The sequence below is a fragment of the Electrophorus electricus genome, chromosome 24, assembly GCF_013358815.1.
Source record: "Electrophorus electricus isolate fEleEle1 chromosome 24, fEleEle1.pri, whole genome shotgun sequence".
NCBI lineage: Eukaryota > Metazoa > Chordata > Actinopteri > Gymnotiformes > Gymnotidae > Electrophorus > Electrophorus electricus.
In genome coordinates this window covers 8752501-8775769 of record NC_049558.1, presented here as the reverse complement: position 1 = coordinate 8775769, position 23269 = coordinate 8752501, and the positions used below count along the sequence as shown (strand labels likewise).

Genomic DNA, 23269 nt, shown 5'->3' with positions numbered 1-23269 from the left:
CATATGAACAATCTAAAAGTAATGAAGTAACACTCAACTAAAGTACCTATATCTGGTCTGTTCACGAGTTGTCTTTAGAAAATGCTGTACTGGAAGTTCCACCATTCAGCATCCTTGCCCAAACTTTAATTCCAAAACTGTAAAAAGCCACAGTTAGCAATTATTAAGGTCACTCTCTTTCACTTACAAGGGGGACCGGTTGGCCGTTGCCAACCTGTCCTGAGTATTGCCTACAGTTGTCGGCCACGACCAATCCAAGGTCCCGCAACAGACAAGGCTACAGGCTGCAGCCTTGTTATCAGTCATTACATTCAGGAGTGACTGCAGAAATAGACAAGCTTCATTAATGATCACTAATGTATGCAGCCTTGCATCAGCTGAATAACTCATGGGTTGTACATGGGGGGGAGTGTCTGGAGTACCTGCCAGAACTCCAATGGCAGATTAAAGAGCGTAATGATTGACGAGTATAATTACCTGCTGCCCCCCCCCCCCCCCCCCCCCCCCCCCCCCCCCCCCCCCCCCCCCCCCCCCCCCCCCCCCCCCCCCCCCCCCCCACCCCCCCCCCCCCCCCCCCCCCCCCCCCCCCCCCCCCCCCCCCCCCCTCCCCCCCCCCCCCCCCCCCCCCCCCCCCCCCCCCCCCCCACCCCCCCCCCCCCCCCCACCCCCCCCCCCCCCCCCGTGCTAGCTTGCATGTCAGCAGTGATGTATTCTCTCGCTTCGCATTACTTTGAAGGACAGGCAGACGATGTTATTTGCTGTTATTTTGCTTGCAGCTCGGCCCCCATGCAAAAACGGAGCCTGGCATGACTCCACTGGCATGTACGAGCTGATCCCGCTTAGTTCTTGCTGCGCTAATTAGCATCACCATGAGCACAAATGAGGTTGTTTATTTGAACTGCGTCTTTGATGGCCTCCTGGACGAGGAGCTTTCAAACAAATTTGCAGTGAAGCTCTGAGAATATTTAAGAGGCCATTGGCATGTCCGCTGAAAGGAGAAGGCCATTACTCAGCAGTCCTGGTGGCGTCGTGTAGCGGGTCCACGTGTGACTGGGACCATCTGCTAAAATCTTACCACGACCGTAGCGAAATTCTTGGACACACGCTTCAGCTTCTTCAGCTTTACAAAACCGAGGATGGTCAGTGTTGCTGGCACATTGTTTACAGCCTTGCTCAGTTCTGGGAGGCTTCACATTCTCTTAGTGCCCAAAGCGGCATGCCATCTTCACCCTGCCTCTTTGGACAGCCAGTCTTCTGTTACTTTATTTTTTGCTGTTTCGCTGCTTTCTTTGTGAGCAATGAATTTTTGGATTTTGCCATTATCATCAGCACAGACATGTCATAATCAGGCATTGCAGCTCAAGAAACCAGTCTGCTCTCATGGAATGTAGACAAGTTGAGTGTAGTCTGCCTGAATAAAGGGCATGAGGCACTATACCAATATACCAGAGTATACTATACCAATATACCAGACTATACTATACCAATATACCAGAATATACTATACCAATATACTACAATATGCTATACCAGAGTATACTATACCAATATACCAGAATATACTATACCAATATACCAGAATATACTATACCAATATACTACAATATGCTATACCAGAGTATACTATACCAATAAACCAGAATATACTATACCAATATACTACAATATGCTATACCAGAGTATACTATACCAATATACCATAATATACTATACCAATATACCAGAATATACTATACCAATATACCAGACTATACTATACCAATATACTACAATATGCTATACCAGAGTATACTATACCAATATACCAGACTATACTATACCAATATACCAGAATATACTATACCAATATACCAGAATATACTATACCAATATAATACAATATGCTATACCAGAGTATACTATACCAATATACCAGAGTATACTATACCAATATACCAGAATATACTATACCAATATACTACAATATGCTATACCAGAGTATACTATACTAATATACCAGAATATACTATACCAATATACTACAATATGCTATACCAGAGTATACTATACCAATATACCAGAGTATACTATACCAATATACCAGAATATACTATACCAATATACCAGAATATACTATACCAATATAATACAATATGCTATACCAGAGTATACTATACCAATATACCAGAATATACTATACCAATATACTACAATATGCTATACCAGAGTATACTATACCAATATACCAGAGAATACTATACCAATATACCAGAATATACTATACCAATATACTACAATACGCTATACCAGAGTATACTATACCAATATACCAGAATATACTATACCAATATACTACAATACGCTATACCAGAGTATACTATACCAATATACCAGAATATACTATACCAATATACTACAATATGCTATACCAGAGTATACTATAAAAATATACCAGAGTATACTATACCAATATACCAGAATATACTATACCAATATACCAGAATATACTATACCAATATACTACAATATGCTATACCAGAGTATACTATACCAATATACCAGACTATACTATACCAATATACTACAATATGCTATACCAGAGTATACTATACCAATATACCAGACTATACTATACCAATATACTACAATATGCTATACCAGAGTATACTATACCAATATACCAGAATATACTATACCAGAGTATGCTATACCAATATACCAGAATATACTATACCAATATACTACAATATGCTATACCAGAGTATACTATACCAATATACCAGAATATGCTATACCAGAGTATACTATACCAATATACCAGAATATACTATACCAGAGTATACTATACCGATATACCAGAATCTACTATAACAATATACTAGAATATGCTATACCATAGTATACTATACCAATATATCAGAGTATACTATACCAAATATACGAGAATATACTATACCAATATACCAGAATATACTATACCAATATACTACAATATGCTATACCAGAGTATACTATACTAATAAACCAGAATATACTATACCAGAGTATATTATACCGATATACCAGAATCTACTATAACAATATACTAGAATATGCTATACCAGAGTATACTATACCAATATATCAGAGTATACTATACCAAATATACCAGAATATACTATACCAATATACTACAATATGCTATACCAGAGTATACTATACTAATATGCCAGAATATACTATACCAGAATATGCTATACCAGAGTATACTATACCAATATACCAGAATATACTATACCAGAATATACTATACCAATATACCAGAATATACTATACTAATATACTAGAATATGCTATACCAGAGTATACTATACCAATATACCAGAGTATACTATACCAGAGTATACTATACCAATACACCTGAATATACCATACTAGAGTATGCTATACCAATATATCAGAATATGCTATACCAGAGTATACTATACCAATATACCAGAATATACTATACCAATATACCAGAATATACTATACTAATATACTAGAATATGCTATACCAGAGTATACTATACCAATATACCAGAGTATACTGTACCAATATACCAGAATATACTATACTAGAGTATGCTATACCAATATACTAGAATATACTATACCAGAATATACTATACCAATATACTAGAATATACTATACTGATATACTAGAATATGCTATACCAGAGTATACTATACCAATATACCAGAATATACTATACTAGAGTATACTATACCAATATACCAGAATATACTATACCAGAATATACTATACCAATATACCAGAATATACTATACTAATATACTGGAATATGCTATACCAGAGTATACTATACCAATATACCAGAGTATACTATACCAGAGTATACTATACCAATATACTAGAATATACTATACTGATATACTAGAATATGCTATACCAGAGTATACTATACCAATATACCGGAATATACTATACTAGAGTATACTATACCAATATGCCAGAGTATACTATACCAGAGTATACTATACCAATATACTAGAATATACTATACCAGCGTATACTGTATCAATATACCCAGGTATATTATACCAGTATGCCAAAATATACTATATCATACAAATATTCCAGAATATACTATACCAGATCACATGCAATCAGTTAATAAATTAGTGTCTGAACATTAATGTTATTGAATCAACATGCATGTACAGGAGACAGTGTCCATAATTCCAGTGGGCTTTTTTTCCCCCAGATCATATTCCTCTATTCCTGTATACTGTACACATTATAACTACTGCCATGGTTTTTGTTGCTCTGGAAACAGCTGACCTATGCTCTCTGCCTGCACCCCCCCTCTCTGTCCTCCTCCTCCTCCTCCCTCCTGCTCCTCCTGGTCCACCGCTGGGCGAGCAGGACGTGCCCTGCTGCGGCTGAACGCAGAGAAGCTGGAGCGCATGGGCATCTTGCAGGACACACTCAGGCAGGAGGTGTTGCAGCAGGTTCTCCAGCTGCAGGTGCGGGAGGAGGTGCGCTACTTACAGCTGCTCAGCCAAGGTGAGGAGAACCCACCTCCCTGCTCCGGGGGACACGGGATTTTACAGTGACGGTCTGAACTGGGAAACACTAGGCTGTTGATATATAAGCAATGTCTGATTACTTTATAACTTAGCCATGTCTGTTTATTCTATAACATTGTGGGTGTTGCCTTATGGCCTGTCGAATTGGGGATCGAAGCAGAAAAAAAAAGACTTCAGTGTTGAAGGATAGCAACTGTTTTCTTTTTTTTTTCCAAGCAGATTTTAAAGAATTAAGATGCTGTTTAGTTTTTAGTATAATCTAGAGTGCTAATTGGCCATGAAAGATACAATATCTGGTACCAGGGCAACGGGGTGTTGTGGAACACTGGAGGCCCAGAGTTTTCGAACCCAGTCTGGCCCCCACAATAACGAGAAACAAATTAGAGCCCATTTAACCGCTGTGTCAGGGAATTCTTCCGCTAGTACAGGGGGCAAATTTAATTTAACAGTTCACCACATCCTGAACAATGCACCATATAAAAGAAAGTGAATTGAGTCACCTGGTTAAAACAAAGAAGGCGTGCCCTGGGACTGGGTGAAGGGAGGTGAGTGAAGGCGGAGACAGGCGGGGGCGATGGGTGGTGGGGCCAGGGTGGGCGGGTCAAATAAAAGTGTTGTCAGTGTTGATTACTTTGTTCCTGATAGTCGCCATCCCCTGTCAGGTTAAGTTAAGCTCGTCGAGGAAGCCATGTCCGGTTCACTGTGTAAAGGCCAGCTGATCCAAGGTTTATTCTTAGATATGGCAGCCTACGAATCTGTGACAACACAGCAGCTATAAAGAGAGGACCCCTGTAGCAGCCTGTCATGTTTGATTTAGTCGCCGCACACGAAAACATGAAATATTGAGCGGGCAAAGGAGTGAGATGGGCTCACAGAGCTGAGGGGTCCCTTGCTCTGGATTTGGTGAAGCTGAACGACGGAGCTTGGAGACATTGTTTTGTGCTGCACATATTAACGAGGAAGTGTGTGTGTGTGTGTGTGTGTGTGTGTGTGTGTGTGTGTGTGTTTTATTTACCCTCCAGCCGTCCTTCAGCCTCAGACGCACTGTCTGTCTCATGATCAGCCCCCGCCCCCCCGGTACTTCACTCATCTCCATGTTTACCATTCTATTCCATATCTTGAGTCCTTCCTGCATAAGAGCTGTAATGCTGTCACAGTTTCACAGTGATTCAAAGCCAAACCCAAAAAGTGTGTCACTGTCCATTTGCATATGAACTGCAATCTGTGTGTCATACACACATCCAGAGTAAACATTTTCTTTCTTTTTCTTTCTTTCTTGCGTGCTTTCTGCTATAATCATTATATCCTCTTCCTTAAAAAAAAAAACATGCCAATGAATCAATCTTTTAAAACTGTGTTTATGATAATAAAAACAGCTGTAATGCTGAGTGGAGCACATTGTCCTTCTCGGATCGGACACATCTTTTAAGCCTACTTCACTACACCTGCACTTAATGAACTAAATAAGTAAATACCTTCTGTACCCAGCCTGCATTTTAATGTGCATGCTGTCTATAAGTGTCTGCATGTGTAGTTGAGTGCCAATTTTTATTGCCATCTACTGCGGCTATCTGTTTGTGTTGCTGATGTGTTAATTTGCTTCTCTAGTTAATTTAAATTGCTGTGCTCCTGTGAGTACGCAGGTAATGCTAAGTCACTCTGCCATGTACACCCCCCCCCCCACCTCCTGCGTTCACCCTGAAAGGCAATTTAACCGAGAGCAGGACAGACGCTCCCTTCGCTATCTGCGTCGAGCCCCAGTCCTTATTACTTCTGCTGCAAATGACTACCCACAACAGTACTATAATAGTTCGCCAACACTCAAACACAAAAGCAGAACAGAGTGTTTACAGATTTCCCCGGACAGACAATCTCTCGTCTGCTATTGCTTTGTTGGGCTTTACAGAACATGTCTATTGTGTCCCCGGCTCTTTTGTTCGGTGGCTTTTGACTGTGTTTTTCCTGAGCCTTCTTATTTAAGCACTGAGTTTTTCCCAAACGAATGTCCAGATTGCTCTGCCCCTCTCTTGCATGTAAGACAATCTCATAAAATTCCATCCGACTCACTTCCTATGCTCGCTATTTTCAGGCTACACTCCAAGGTCTCGTTTAGTTTAGTGCATCAGACTGTGGGGTTTTAGCTACACTCAGCTAAAGTGTAGTTCTCACTGCCCTTCTGCCAATGGAATCGCCCAGGTTGTTCCACCAGCCTGTAGCCGCCAGGGGCGCAGCCAGAAGCTGGTCTCAACATCTGCCAACCTGTGCCCTGCTGCTCTCCATCCTGACGTAATTGTCTGTCTCTATTTCTTCCGCTGTACTGTCTGGCTTTGTGTCTCTCCCTACTCCACAGAGACTTTGCCGTCTGTTACCTGTAATTAAGGAAGGGACGAGTATCGCCAGTCCACCTAATGCTTTAAAGTACGCTTTAGGGGTTAGCAGTTTGTCTGCCGTGGCTTTAATGCTGCTAGGCATTTAGACAGTTCTGTTATTGTAGGTGGAAACTAAGCATAGACCAAAAGGAATTTTCATTGGAGAATCCACTGAACCTTTAATTTAAAGATGAATAAAAGCTTTAATGTGTAACTGGACAACAGGTGTGGAAGGACGACGGTATCCTGAGATTCCAAATAAATGTAATCCTTTTGCAGAGACACATTTTTGCACATTTCATTGTGGGGCAGTGAGCATCTTTTCCAACTGACCCAGAATCAGTGGCTTTGCAATACAATGTCAAATATTTTCCTGATACCAGAATTAAGCCAGACCTTTCAGAGTCTTTTTCGATTGCTTCATATCCAGTCATCATTACAGAACCACCACAGCTGGAAGAAAGGGAACGATCAAAGTGTCTTGATGCTGGCCTTTCGCTGAGCTACCCCTATATGCTATATGCTGTGGGTTTGTCTCCCATGCTCTCTTTCTGCCTCACACACACACACACACACACACACACACTCACACATCTTCTCTCACTTCCTCATTTTAAATGCCAGGTTGAGAGAGACTCCCATATCTTTATTATATGCCTTTAAGGTTACTGGGGCTTCTCTCAAAGGCTTGGAGCTAAAGTCATACCCTCAAGTCAGATACTAACACGTTTTTGTTTTTGTTTTTTTCTTTCTGCATGTGATATGCCTGAAAATAGCCATGGATTGTGATATAATGGCACAGCTGATTCTAAATTTCCACCAGAGGAGAGCTGGCTGACTGTTTCTTAATTCACACACAGACCTTTTTTTTTGGGGGGGGGGGTTAAATTATTCCCCCCCCCCCAATTCTTCATTGTCTCATTTGCGTTTCTTCAAGTACAGTTAGGAAAATCTTTCAAGGATGTTGCTAATTCCTCTGAGCTGAGATGCCGTTTTCCTACATTGCAATCATGGCAGCTCTCGTCAGCTGATTGCATTATGGACTGAGCGCAGCTGAAAGGCGGTGACGTGCTGTAGGCAGATGAGTTCTTTTTTTTCTGCCTCCATTCATTGTGTCCTTGATGAATCGACTCCTCTAGCATTGTCTTATCTGCAGTAGGCACCCTCTGCACCGAACAAGCCGTATCGCCCCCCGCACGTGCTAACAGTTATGCTAATTGCAACCGGAGGGTGACGTAGCTCTCGAGACTAGACTCAGAGAACATCTGTAGTGTGTCCTTGTGGCTGAGCTTTCTCTGGTATCATTAAAAACATATTTATTTATTAGGAAAACTTTATAGGTATACAGTTAGTTGAAGTTTACAGAATTGATATTTGACAGTAATTGGTTGAGTCCTCAGAATTCCGTATTCCTCCATGCTAATATGCTTTTTTTTTGTGGTACTTATTCATGGCCTTGGTACAGGATGTACACTCATCTTGCTAAGTAGTTTTGAAAGAGACCTACAATCAGTATCTGTACTGTGGACAAATTCCGAGACAGATGAGAAGACCGGGTGGGTGGGTGTGCATATGTATATGTCTGTACGTACTGATGCTTGAACAGAGGCAGCGGAAGTCTTTCGATGCTCCAATCCCTCTGTATATGCAATCTTTTCACTCACATGAATAATGAATTCTTTCACATTCTCTTTTTCCCCGTCTGCCCTCCCCTCATTCTTCCTCTCTCTCATTCCAGCTTCCTTTGGCAACCTTTCTTAGCTCATGCGTCCATTTGGCAGCTCCCCTCCTCTCTGCCCAGTGCAATGGATCCCTGATACTGACAGGAGGCCCTGCTCCAAACTGACACTGACAGAGGAGGGGACAAAGAGGAGGCGCGAACGGGAGACCGAGGGAGGGGGAAAAAAAGGGAGAACGAGACCGAGCGCAGGCCGACGTCGCGGAAGGCCGGTCGCTGGCCGCGTCCCTCTTCAGCGCCAAGTTGCCGGGCTTGCGAAGGACGCAAGCTAAGGGGCGCGACGGTCGGCTCCGGCCGGAGCGCCGCGACCCGAGGCCTGCCCCGTCTCCGCCGATCGTGGGAGAGGAGGAGGACAGCAGAGGTGGCCACCGAGCTGAGGTCTTTCCCATTTACGCGGATTTCGGACTGGCCTGTTCTGTCCGAATCGCGCGCTTTGCGATGACGAACCGGCTTCCCATTAACATAAATGGGTTCTCTATCAGTGTGAATTAATGGGGCACTGTACTGAACACACACACACACACACACACACACACATAAATACAAACGTACATATACAATCACACACCCATGTAACCCCCCCCTCACCACCACCTTCATTTCAACACAGGAGACAAGAAGACCCTGAAACAAAAGTGTCTTTCTTAAGAACTCGTGTTCTGAAAAAATAGCCTGCCTCTTACAAAAAATGATGCATTTCTGCTACTCATGGCAGAAATTGAGTGAATAGGATTAGTGTTCTAGCATAGGGAATTCAGAGGTGTGAATAATCCCCCCCCCCTGTGTTGTTGACATATGTGCTCCATCATTAAGGTCAATGGGTGCATTAATGGAGTTTTTGAATGGACCTATTGCTGAGTGCCAGTACTAGTAGACTGACATGCATAGATACCAGCTATCAACAATGTATTTTGATTTCATCACAGGGTGATGAATTGTATGTTGTATGCGCACGCGCGCGTGCGCGCGTGTGTGTATGTGTGCCCGTGTGTGTGTGTGTGTGTGTGTGGTTTTATTAATTTTGTCTGCAGCCCATTGTAGCCCAAAAGCACCTCAGTTTTATTTCAGTTCAACTTCAGTTTTGTAATCCCTTTTTTAGTCTCCAACATAGCTAGGCATATCTAGGCATTTTCTTTGTATACAATGAACACTGTGTCTGCTTTAAACATGAATAAAGTTTATATGATATGAATATTTGTGTGGAATCTAGGAATGCTAATTGTTATTATTTGCAGAAGTGACTCTGATATGGAGTTGTCTCGGCAGTGCATAATATAGCAATAAAGGGTATCTGGGGAATGTCATTTTGATTATGGTCTCCAAGTTGTGATTGGAATTTAATCACAGCCTTGGCTCCTATTTAAACAGATATCACTCCCAGATGACATTTTAAAATCAAATTCCTGTTGGTTACACCACTGCTAATTCCAGTATGGATTACCATACACCAGCATACACCATCACACAGCATCATACGCCATTACGTATCATAACGCCCCATCACGCGCCATCATACACCACTGAGCAACTTGGGATGAGTGATCTGGGAAACTGATCCCAGATTGCTGCTCCTGTTTTGGGATGCTTCAGAAATATGGACCTTCCTTTTCTTTCAGTCTCCAAAGGCTTCGCCCTCACCGTTATTAATGTGTTTTGATCTTTTGGCTTTTATCTCTTGTGCTTAAGAATTATTGATGCAGTCATGAGCGCATCAGAACCCACTGATACTGTGATACTTGTGAAACATTCATTCTGTGTAGATTGCAACATTATATTTTGGGTACTATGCTGGATGTTCGAGGATAGGATGTACTCCGTGCTACTTTTGCAGTTAGTATTTCAGAGTGTTTGTTTTGAAGGCTGACATGACTTAAACTCCTCCATGCAGGCCACTGAAATGCTGAATCATTCTGAGTGGATCATTGGTTGGCTCTTTTGCTTGGGGTAGTAATATACCCATCGATGCAATTCCAAGGCACAGAGCATAGATAGAGCAAGATATGTATGATTTTCTAATAAAGGTGTTGGAAAAAGTGATGATTCTCTATGACTTATAATTTGGGAAACACATTTTTTCTTTTGTATGCACACACATGCATTCTTACAGGTGAACTGTCCCCCCGCTACCAAGATGGCCTTCTTACAGGCACACTGACGGTTCAGATGGACGTGTGTGTGTGTGTGTGTGTGTGTGTGTGTGTGTGTGTGTGTGTGAGAGAGCATGTGTTGGTGTATAATTCATGAGGCTCTTCAGTGAGGCATGCGTGTAAAAGCTGTGAGTAGCTTTCTAACACTGCACTGGAGTGTGCTCGGTTTCGAGCAGCAGTCTCTCCCAAATACCAAGAGCCCTTGTACACCAGTAGTATTGTTACTACTCAGTCTTCCTCACTAGTAACATCACTGGATCCTTGTAATGATCTGCAGAACAAGAAATTAAACTAGTAACGGCCATGCTTTCAGACCTAAGTTCTCTTCTCTGTCTGCATTTTACATGTATGCTCTTTCTCCACATGTTCTCCACTGTGATTCCAAGCTGACTTCTCTTTCAGCTTGGTTATCTTGCGTTTGCTCAAGTGCCATCTCGGGTTCTTCACAAGGCATATTGCTGTTGTCAAGCCTTACTTCATTGCTCTCATGTCCTTATCCACCCTTCTCTTCATCTCTTTCACCTCTCACTCTCTGTACTCGTTTTATCGAGTCTCTCCATCTCTCCTCCTCCTTTCACACAATTGCCCTTGCTTCACTGAATCCCTCTCTCCTTGTCTTTCACCTCCCTCCTTCTCTCTCTCTCTCTCTCTCTCTCTCTCTTTCACTCTCTCTCCCCTTCTCTCTAACCACCTGTTCCCCATGTCCCCTGGAAACCCTGTTTACTACACCTGGGGGAGTGACTGTTGCGTAGGGTGCTTGGTTAGCGTCAGGTCTGAGCATGGAAAACAAGGCCAGTGTGTCTGACACATGGTGTCCAAACAAGGCTTCGAGTGTCGCGCCACGGCAGCCTGACCCACGGCTCATTAAGTAGCTGCATGCTTACGCCACCATGAAACGTACGTATGTATGTTTGTCACTCACACATACACAAACATGCACACACACTCCCACACATACACAAATTTACTCTTATGAGACATTCCTTCATTATCTGGCAAAAATCTGGCAGAATCTGGAGAGATGCACTTAACCCCTGTAGCTTTTAAATGTCCTGGTTACTGGTGCTCTCTCAGGTTACTCCTTTTCAGAGGGCAAACCGAATGGATTTGTGGCCAGAGGTAAAGCCGACATATTAATCGTTGCGGCAGTGCCAGTGTGACTGCCCAAATACCTACACACAGCTCCTTGCAGGGAGAGTCCTGGCAACGGCACTCGACATTGTTCGCAATCCATGTTTTGCTTTGTCAGCATCATAGTGTACTGAGTAACGCAGTGTCACTAAAGGAAGATTTATGCACTGTCAAACCATTAATCTCAGCCGCATTACAAGATGGAAGTAAGAGAATGAGAAAATTAATAGCCAAGAATGAACGGGAAATCAGAGAATGTTTACTTTACATGGCAGGCTTTCTCATTTAAGCACTGAATTTTTCCCAAATGAATGTCCAGACTGCTCTGCCCCTCTCTTGCATGTAAGACAATCTCATAAAATTCCAGCTGACTCACTTCCTATACTCACTATTTTCAGACTACACTCCAAAGTCTCCATATCATTTGGTTTATGGTATGAGAGATCGTTTAAACAGTTCTCAGTGTCATTATCTGCCCAAATATATCTAGCATAAGGTTAAACAAAACATTCATTAAAGCAGTCGTTAGCTGCTGTTCACAGATAAGCTCAGTCATTCCATCATCCTGTTATTCCCCAATCCAAAAGCAGGCCTCAGGCCCTTTTCCAAGACTCCAATCAAACGATTCCTACAGCCTATCCTCCAGGAGCTAACATGAGCCACACCAGTCTATTACACGCTATGACAGCCATTCATGCTAGTACGCCACTTTCCTCTGGAAGCATCAGCTTGATCACGTGTCCATCATCGCTGAAAGGTGGCTTACCTAGACATGCACTCACCAGCCACTCTATTAGAAACACCAATACACCTGCTCATACCTAAACATGCACTCACCAGCCACTCTGTGAGAAACACCTATATACCTGCTCATTCGTATAATTATCCAAACCTGTAGCAGTGGTGCAGTGCACAAAACAATGCCAAGGTCTTTAGAATGGGAAAAAAAAATATGATCTGAATCACTTTGACCATTGTGTAGTTGCTGGTGTCAGGCTAGTTTGAGTATTTCAGAAACTGCTGCTCTCCTGGGAATTTAACTGCAGAGTTTACACAGTATGGTGCAAAAAATAAAAAAAAATACATCCAGTGAGCAGTGGTTCAACAGGAAGAAATTCCTTGTTGACGAGAAAGGTCAGAGGAGAATGGCTAGACTAGTTTAAGCTGTCATGATCTCTTTACAACCATGGTGAGGAGAGAAACATCTCAGAATGTAACCTACAGCAAATCAAACCTTGAAGCAGACTACCACAGCAGGCCACATCGTGTCCTAAACATGTCAGCCAAGAGCAGTTACAAGATCTGAATCCAACAGGGCATCTTTAATATGTGGCAGAACAAGAGATAAAATGTCCAGTTAGGTTATAGCTTTTGATCGCTTATCTACATTTATAGCATTTAGCTGACAATTTTATCCAAAGCAACTTACAATTATGCCTGAACACAACTTGAGCAATTGAGGGTGAAGGCCTGAGAGACCAAAGAGTCCCAACATGGCAGGGCTTAAACCAGCATCCTTCCAATTATAAGTCAAGTAAAGTACCATGAACTTTTTTAATTTGTAGAAAAGTAATACTTTGTTTGAGTATGTATAAGAAATCACAAAGGTTGAGTGTTGCAAACTGTTGGTACCCGAAATGCCAATAGTTCCATCCGACCTCAGATGTCACGACCAACAGCTTAATGGTCATCGATTATATGGACTGCACTTCCCTCTAGTGGTAATAGTTTTTTTTTGTTGTTGTTGTTTAAACGTAATAATAAAATGTTCATTTATTTTGTTTTTCCGACTATTCCCTCTTGCACTTGGAAAAAATTCCATTGGAAGACTACGGCCATGAGAATTCGATGATAAATTGCAAAGACGAAAGTGTCCTCTTTGGGTTGAAAAGCTTTCCAAACCCAGTCATCGGCCTCCCCTAGTGGTTCAACAGGCAATTAATGTTTGGGTGGATTACGTCATAGTTTGAGGATAAATCAATTTATGGGTCATACACCGTCGCTTATTGGGTCATCATAAAGACCATTATGATAATGTGTGCTGAAAATGGGACTCCTCTAAGTGCGGAATTATTACCTACGAGTCACGATAATACAATTTGAGTGAACAGTCTACAGAATACTAGGTCGTCTAATGATTACAGACCAGAAGCAACAACAGCGACGACAGGAATAATACAAACAAACAAACCACACTGAAAAAGAACAGCACTGTATTACTTCATCAATGTGATGTCCATCTTTTATCTAGGCTATGGAACTGTAAGCAAATTAATACTAGTATTCCCTAATCTGGCATTAATGATATCTTCGGAGAAAAAATTTTTTGTTATTGTTTTTTGTTTGTTTGTTTGTTTTGTTTTTGTTTGTTTATTTGGGGGGTTTTGCAAGTTGATCAGAATTTTGTCACGTTGAAGGAAACTATTCAAAACTTACACGCCACGTCTTAGGAAACCCATGGTAAAATAATAATGTCGAACACTAACGGTGCGAAATAACAACGTTAAAACTCGCAATATTGTTTATTTTCCCCACAGCACTGCCGCCGTTCACCAACACAACCCGTGGCCATCTAGCTCCCCAGAATTTCGCCTAACCCCTTTTCGTCATGAGGGAACGACGTTACGTCGAGCCGCATCAAAACGCTTAGACCCAGATGGGCGTTTATTAAGCAGAAACGCCACTATGATCTTCTCGATAAAAACAGCCTAATAATAACAATAATAACAACAACAGCAACGCAAGAGTTCGCAAGTTGCCTCCGGTGGGTGGTTGCAACTGTCAAAGGTGGAGCGGATCCGCGCATGAGCCAGCACCCGTACTGTAGGCTATTTACTGTACGCGGCCGCAGAGATAATATCCGTATATATAAAAAATAGCCGTAATCCCGAGGTAAGGAACCGAGGACCGCGCCGAAATCGCACGGAGCAGTGCCTTTCCGACCGTCTTCCGTCGCTTTCGAGTCTTTTCCTCCAGTCAACTCTCCCGTAGATGTGGGGACATTTTTACTGCACTAAACATATTTCTGTGCCTCCCTTTTGCTTACAGCGCGAGGATTTTTTTTTACTCCTCCTTCGTATTAAAGTCGCCATTTTGCTTCACCGCCTATAAAAGCTTTCTTGTATTTAAAAAAAAATATTTTCTGCAAGGTGTCGGCGACGTCTCTACCATTGCCTCTTGTCTTTTTAAACGTCCTGAGTTCGTTGTATTTTTTTTTTTTTTTTTTTTTTTTTTTTTTTTTTTTTTTTTTTTAAGAGGAGACCGAGGTTAAAAGAGGGACCTTCGTTCACATATTAACGGAGAGGAACGGCGGAAGCGAGTCTGGGAATACGGTGAAAGTGTTTCGGGGGTTATTTAATTAGCGTTTTTCTTTCCTCCTCTCTGCCTCTTCTTTCTTCTTTCCTCCTCCTCCTCCTCCTCCTCACTCCTTACTCCTACCACCGCCGCGGACCCACAGCGTGGGGCCGTGAGTGTGGCCGCCGACCGTGACGACGGTCCGTCCGCGGGAGGACAGGTGTGACTGCCATGTAACGTGACGCGGCGGCGGCGGCGATAGCCTGAGCCCACGTGGGTGACCCGGGCCACCCGGCCGCTCCATCTGGGCGGCTGCAGCTTGTCAGGTGGGTGTGGCCTTTCCCCAGTAAGGTTGAGGTGCCCGGGGTCGTTAGGGGCTCCGCACGTATGCCGTTCCGCTGGGTGTTTGTGGGGCACCCTGTGGAAGTAATTTAATTAAAAGAAATGTGGCCAGTGCCCCGAAGAACGAACATTCGCAACCCCGCACTCGTTTCAAAGTCCGCGTTGACGTGTGTGTGTTAAATTCCCCGAATATCGTGGCACCTACTCCTAACAGCTGCTTTTCGTATCACTCAATTGCTCTTTTCCTTATGCAATAGGCTGCTGGTTCAGAAATGCCTATAGTCTCCCTGCTATAAATAATTTTGCTGTTTACCACTCACAGCTTCAAGACCTGTCGATCCTGCATGTGGGTTAGGTGTTTGGCCTGGACTCAGCGGGGCCCCGGGGCGTGTTGGCACGGCCTCGGCCGGCTACGCCGATGCCCAGACGCAGGTGGCCACTCTGATGTAGTGGTGGGCCTAGCTTGTGGTCTGGCGTTTGTCAGATGTAGTGTACCTCAGTGCTTTGCTTGTGGTTTTCGCGTCGAGCGGGAAGTCGAGGCATCCGGAAGCTAGCTTTTCTTCCCTTGCTGCTGCTGTCTAGTCTCCGAGTCAAAAGCCATCTATCTCTCTCTCTCTCTCTCTCTCTCTCTCTCTCTCTCTCTCTCTCTCTCTCTCTCTGTCTGTCTGTTTCTGTCTCTGTCTCTCTGTGTCTCTATTACTAATGCCTGGACATACACTAATTAAGTACTAATATATGGGAGAAAGTCACAATGTCTTTTGTTTTTATGATTGTGCCGATATGTACAAATGTCTTCACAAATATAGTGAAAATGACTTTTTCTGGTTCTTTGCTGTTGTGTCAGGTATATCTGGAAGTTGCATTCCAAAGTCTAAAACTGCCCCCCCCCCCCCCCCCCCCCCCCCCCCATTGCTGAATTGTTAGCTATGGTTAAGTTTAGAGTTATGATGTTGTATTGTCACTTGAGTCAGTATAGGATCCAAACAAACAAGGAATATGTCTGTGTGTGTGAGAGTGATATATTTTATTATTTTCGCTTAGCATGGGAGGTAAACATAGCCTAACTAATTAAAAGTCAGCCTTGCTTACTGCCAGGTTATACTTTGTTAGCCTTGTTAACTTGCTATAACTAGTCGTTTTGTAATATTTTAAGGTTAGAGAATTACAGTGTTAGGAAGAGTCTACAGAATCTTGACACTTGATAAATACAAGCACGAGCCGTGTGCCACAAATTAGATTGTTGCTTATTTACAGGCTCAATTGATAATTTTACGAAAACACAGTGGTGACCCTACTGCTTTGCCAGAGAGCTAAAGAAAGGGGTTATGTAGCCCTTACCCACAAAACACTGCAAATATATGAGGAGCTTTAATTGGTATTGGTTACCCATTTGTTATATGTTATATACAAAGGCATAATGGAAGCTCATAAATTGGGTTGTGGTTAAAGGTTTTCTGTGCTCTTGAGGAACTATTCTGATGAATAATTGCTTGTGTACAACAGTTCAAGTGAATATGGTTTTAAGTCTAAAAAAAGGCTCAAATGCTAACCCTCGACTTAATGAGGAACTAAAACACCATTAATATATAAATAGGGAAGTCCACAATCTGGATATAATTAATCCTGCTTTGTTTTAATTAGCCTTTGTGTGGCTGCACTGGCGACCACACGTTGTGCACATGTGGGACAGGATGATGGTCACCCAGCAGGGCTGGCGGTTGCCCTTTGAGCCTGCAGCTGAAGAAGCCAGAGATGATGGAGGCTGAGAGCATCTGAGAATGTGGAAGTAATAAGACCAGGCGCAAGGCTTTGCGTTAGACTCGTTCATGTGGCATGTCAGAGACCAGACCGGGAGGGCTACAGTACTACTCAGAGTAGTGGTGCGCTGCTCTAGTACTCCAGCGTGGAGTGTTTTTGGCACACCTCTCTAGTACACTAACGGAGTGAGGAGTGTTTTCGCTTAACTACTCTAGTACACTAATTAAGTGTGGAGTGTTTTTGGCTTACCACTCTAGTAGACTTAGCGGAGTGTGGAGTGTTTTTGCTTAACCGCTGTAGTACACTAATTGAGTGTGGAGTGTTTTTGGTTCACCACTGTAGTAGACTAATGGAGTGTGTGTTTTCGTGTCACCGTTCTAGCACAGTAATGGAGTGTGGAGTGTTTTTGCTTAACCATTTTAGTAAACTAATTGAGTGTGGATTGTTTTTGGCTCACAGCATTAGTACGCTAACGGAGTGTGGAGTGTTTTTGCTAAACCACTCTAGTACACTAACGGAGTGTGTGTTTTTGGCTTGCTGGATTAGGGTCCTGTATCAGTTCAAAGGTTGATGGTAGGTGATAGAATCTAATGTTTGTTCCCCAATGTCTTGAATATACGTGAGCTGTTAGACAAGCTCTGTGCTTTCCCTTTCAGCTGTGAGGGTTCTGGAAAAGTGTACATTCTGAACTATTTTATAGTTATTATATTCTGTTGAGAGGAACATGGGAAAGTGGGTATCATTCCCATTTATCTCTGTACCTATGACTGGCCTGGAAAGCAACCCCAGTGGAAGCACAACGATTGATCATTTTCCCAAGAGTAACTAGATGACCAAGTACCCTAGATAAACAGTGACAACTGCCTCTGAGCTGTGTGCGTGTGTCTGCCTGGGTGTGCTTGTTTGTGGATCACATTTTTTCTAATTCACATCTATCTATCCACAGGTAAATGTAGACACATATTTTCATCATATAAATGATTGATTTCAAGATATATACGTGTGTGTGTGTGTGTGTGTGTGTGTACCCATACAGGCATGGACACCTCCAGTGGTGCCCGCTTAGTTAAGCCAACCTTGGGCATGACAAAAGGTCGTTCACCCAAACAGTCTCACCCCCATGAAACAGCCCGGATGGGCGGCACCGGAAAGGACAATCATGGTGAGTAACCCTGGTGTTGCATTGCTTTAAAAGGGGATTCATTTTTTATTTGCACTAATGATTACTAAGATATTCATGGGTGATATACAAAGTTCCGCTCATTGCCATTGGGTTGTATAACTTACTAGGCAGTTTCTATGTATATGGTTTAGGGGCCAAATTCAAAACTTCTTTGAACATGGCCCTTATTTGATCTGTTATAAACTCTGATATGACTTCCCAGTATTGCAAACGCAAACGTCTGTTTGAAACAATAAAACCAGGGACTTTAACTGTGATGATCTAAATACCACGTCAGTGTTCTCTTTAAATGCCAACATTTGTTTTTACTAGCAACTGTAATAAATCCCTGTGGTTGCCAGTTATTGGTTTCTTTTTGCTGAAGCCTAAAAATGTTTGAATGACTCCAGTGACCTAATCTATAATATAGCATTTGGTGTGAGTTGTGTACCCAACTTTATGCTTGGACACAGTGGTTCATGACAAGCAGGGGGTTATACCAACGTGCAGAAGACATAATGAGACACTATCTCATTATAGTAAAAGGGTTCGTTTTTTCTGGCAACACTAAAGGAAATTTGCCCGTATGGCTGCCGTTATATAAATGACCGGCTCTACGGTAAATACGAATGCCTTTGCTGTGTCTCTACATCCTCACACGCAGTATGGAGTCATTTCACACGACAGAGCCGACAGCAGCGTAGAGAAAGAGAGAGAACATTCACTGATGAGCCATTCAAGAACAGCTGTCATCATGTTTTGGACCAGAATCAAACACACACAAAACATGCCAGTGACATACTGGTTGGTTGATGGGATTTGCAATTCCAAATTCATCTGCGCAAATCTGAGTTTCCTGTTTGTTTTGTTATAGAGGAAGTCAGAGTTTCGTGAGAGCAGGTGAAAGCAGGCTGGCTGAATATAAGGCCGCCGAGACAACCTGTGCTCAAAGCAGATTAAGTGGTTGGCATGTTCAGATTAAGTGGTTGCCATGTTCAGATTAAGTGGTTGCCATGTTCAGATTAAGTGGTTGGCATGTTCAGATTTCATTCTGAATCCATGTAGGAGAAGCAATAATAAGGTGTCTGTAGTAATCCGCACTTTTGAAAAGATTGATGAAACCTTGAAGGGGTGTTTTGCTAGGGGAGTTTTTTAATGAGTTGTGATTTTGAAGAAGGTTTCTCCATTATCTGTACATAAGATAAAAACAAAGAGATTTTGACTTGCGTCGATAGACTGAGATATCTTGCTTTAAGAAATGTATCCCTCCTCTGGCCATACTCCATGGTATGCTTTGCTTAAACTTTATCGATCTTTTAAATATGTTTAATTATTTCTACCATGACTTAAATAGAGAGGATACAAACGCGTTTGTTTCTCATAGCATGTTAATATTTACCTAGGCCATTTATTTGTGTTAGGCGGATAACCTAAGTTATTGGTGGACGGTGCGCAAGTGTCTTCGCGTAGACGGGCTAGACAAGGCCATCCAACAGGCAGCAGCGTGGCAGAAGGCAAATGTAGCGCAGCTTAATGAATGAGCAGGGTGAGGTCCCTACAGGCGGACCGTGCACTTTGGGTCGGAGCGCATGTATGTCGTGAGGAGGCCGTTCACTTCTCTCCCCGAGTCTGGCTTAACTCTCTCCTCAGGAGGACATTTAATGCTGAGTGTGCAGGCCCCACCCACGCATGCCTCGGAATTGCGGTTTACCCGGAACAGTCGTGCTCAGCAGCGCACTTTGCTTCTCCTCGCGAGTCCTCCTGGAAGCAGACTTGGAAGCACTCCTTACCCACCCTTCCGCATTTCCAAAATATTGCTGCAAATAATTTTGAAGTGACCACAAGCAGGTCGTAAGAATGGCCAGGCACGGCACAACAAAACCGAATTTGTCCCATAATAAATGTTGGAAGCCGCAGCGTGGCAAATTGATTAAACCGTGCATGGGGGCTAATTGATTAATTGACACTCATTATACTGTTAACACTGTTTTTATTGATAGCCTGTCCCCATTGCCATGGCGATTGTGCTAATGGGCTTATGTGCTTTGTAGCTGGAAGGATGGCTAGTCACAGAACGGAAAATGTGAAAGCCATGCACATGGTTCATATCGTTGTTTTGCTGTTGATGATGTACTGCTCAGTTACCAATTAAGGAAGTGCTTACAAATGTCAAAACAAAGTAATTATTTTCTTCCCAAAAAAGCTTAAATAATACAAACATTTGTTACCTTTTCTGGAGCAATTATATTATGAAAATGAGTATCCTACATTATGTGAAAACACTTCCCTGATGCCCTGCTAAAGGCTCAGTGTGTCTTACTACCTTAGGACTATTATGAACCTGTGTAATCTAGGCTTTTCAGGTTTTTGGATTTCTCAGCCTGTCCCTGCAGCCGTTTCTCCCTGGGAACCACTTTGAGCCGCTGCATTCCCGAGTTTCCTGGCCAGGACTGTGGTTGCTGCTACTGCTTTTAACATGTAAACAAAGTGTCTAGGAGGGAGCTCTGCAGTAACAACGCCGCTGTCTCCCTGCAGTTGTGGTCTCCTTGGAAATCAGCCATAACCAATGTTTGGCTCTCACATTGTGGGTGAGCCATGCCTGTGCGTATGTGGATATTGGGGAAAGTGAAAGAGAGCCTGACAAAAAGGCTTTTTGTGTATTCCAAGCCATTTTGACGCACGGTTTACACCACCTTCGTGTTTTACATTTACGGCATTTAACAGACGCTCTCATCCAGAGCGACTTACAAAAGTGCTTTGTCATTTACTCATGGATAATCCTAGTACAGTACAGTAGGTTAGAGTTTTATTTGGGTTTGGGTTTTATTTATTTGGGTTTGTTGACTCTCGAAACTCAAAGATTGTTTAGTTTTCTACCTTTCAAGAATAGAGACACTTCTGGTGTAAATGTGGTTTCTTTCAAGAGCAGAGACACGTCTGGTGTAAATGTGGTTTCTAGATGTTCTACAGCTGATTATATTCTGCCTTTGAAATCTTCTGTGTTATGGAGGCACAGATAGCCAATTAGACATTCTCCCCGCTCTGCTTTATGTGAGAAGTGCCATTCAGGGGAACTACTTTGAGCAGCAACTCTTAGTATTGATCTGTATCATTTACTGGCTGTATTGCGTTATCCCTCTGATCTGCCTGCCGGAAGACGGTAAAATAAGATTGCTGTTTGAACTGTCATTGCTGTGTTCATACCATCCTCTCTCTCACCTTTCCCTCCTGTCGTTTGCTTCTTTTCTGTTGTCTTCCTTTCTGAAACCAATTTAACCACTCACCAGAATGGACTCTTCCACTTAATCTTGTTATCTGTTGTGTAATTGCAATTTAAGTGAAAGGCCATTTTAGTTTTAATACTGCAGGAACATCAGTGCTTTAATTATGCGAGAATGAGAAAATAACCTTTGGTTTTACACTATTTCCATAACAACTAGGCTCCTCCCTGTTCTGTTGCTTTAATAATAAGTGATAATCCTTCTAATCTTATAGTCCATATCTTACATATCTATAATCATATTGCATATGCATCTATTACTTTTCAAAACCAATCTGTCATGTCCATAAAGTAGTCCCATTTAATGATGATGGTGCATGATACACTATCAGGCTTTTCCTTTTTAGTAGAGTTTTGCGACCGTCCGGTTAATTCTCTTTACCCTTTTCTTACCAGTTATCAGATCGATGATGGCAAATCCATCTGTAATTTGTTTACTTCTTAATCTAGCCTGGCCACTTAACATTGATAATATGTTTACATTTACAGCATTTAGCTGACGCCTTTATCCAAAGCGCTTTACAATCATGGCTGAAAACAACTTGAGCAGTTGACGGTTAAGGGCCTTGCTCAGGGGCCCAACAGTGGCAGCTTGGGGCTTGAACTGGCAGCCTTCCAATTACAAGTCGAATACCTGGACCACCGAGCTACCACATATGTCCCTAGCAGGTGAACGATGTCAGTTCAGCGATAACAACGTTACATCATGACATCTTGCTCTGGCTGTTTCCTTGAATGTTAAGAATTTACAATTGAACAAGCAGGAAATGTGTTGAATTACCATTGCTGTAATTACAGTCAGTAAGTAGCACTCTCTTTTGATAGCAGAGTGAAGTCAGTTGGTTTTAACTTCACAAAAGCATAAACGTGTAACCCGGCTTAAAGGAGGCGGGAGAGCCAAACTGGCAGTGGCAAGACCTGCCCACAAAGCATTCAGCCAGTCAGCATGGCCAGTCTCATACAGATCACTGGTCTCTTTAGTGACAGTGCTGTGTAAACTCGCAATGTTTCCATTAATCGAGTAACTGGAGATGCTTTTGCCTGCATAGCATGGTATTTGATATTAACTTGTTTTCGTGACGCAGCACTGTTTTAATCATAGAGAATTTCAGTGGAAAATGGTTCATCTTTTCTTACTGGCCATACAGGGCATGTTGTAAAACTCCACAAGCACACTCCAGTACCTCGTCTGTGGAGCAAAACACATTAACATATGGGATTTAGCTTCTTAGATGTTAAATGTGCGTGTCAGTATTTAGCACCACTGCATTTAGAACCTGAACACAAATTGCTGGGCTATCATTGGTCATCTGTGGTGCTGTGGTCCTAGTGACTTGAGGTGCCAGGTCGCCGAGGGCAACGCAACTCCACTCTGACCCACCACATAGTATCCATCTGTTCACTGCTGGGTCTCCACCAACTGTCATCTCTGAATCGAGCTGCCTGCCAATATAAACACACACTCATCTAAACAGACAAACACACATATTCTCTTTC

At 42.6% G+C, this 23269-nt stretch overlaps 2 protein-coding genes across 3 annotated transcripts in view; both read left to right on the top strand.

Annotated features, from left to right (window-relative positions):
- Positions 1-8901, top strand: part of samd10b (sterile alpha motif domain containing 10b) — a 59226-nt gene extending 50325 nt beyond the window's left edge. The window contains exons 4-5 of the mRNA XM_027019245.2: positions 4388-4528; positions 8659-8901. Of these exons, the coding sequence (XP_026875046.2) occupies positions 4388-4528; positions 8659-8681 (164 nt within the window). The 3' untranslated portion in view covers positions 8682-8901. The remainder of the gene's footprint in view (positions 1-4387; positions 4529-8658) is intronic.
- Positions 8902-13256: 4355 nt separating this feature from the next.
- Positions 13257-23269, top strand: part of znf512b (zinc finger protein 512B) — a 35217-nt gene continuing 25204 nt past the window's right edge. For both annotated transcript variants that reach the window (XM_027019235.2, XM_027019234.2), the window contains exons 1-2: positions 13257-15556; positions 18367-18492. In XM_027019235.2, coding sequence (XP_026875036.2) covers positions 18369-18492 — 124 coding nt within the window. In that variant the 5' untranslated portion in view covers positions 13257-15556; positions 18367-18368. The remainder of the gene's footprint in view (positions 15557-18366; positions 18493-23269) is intronic.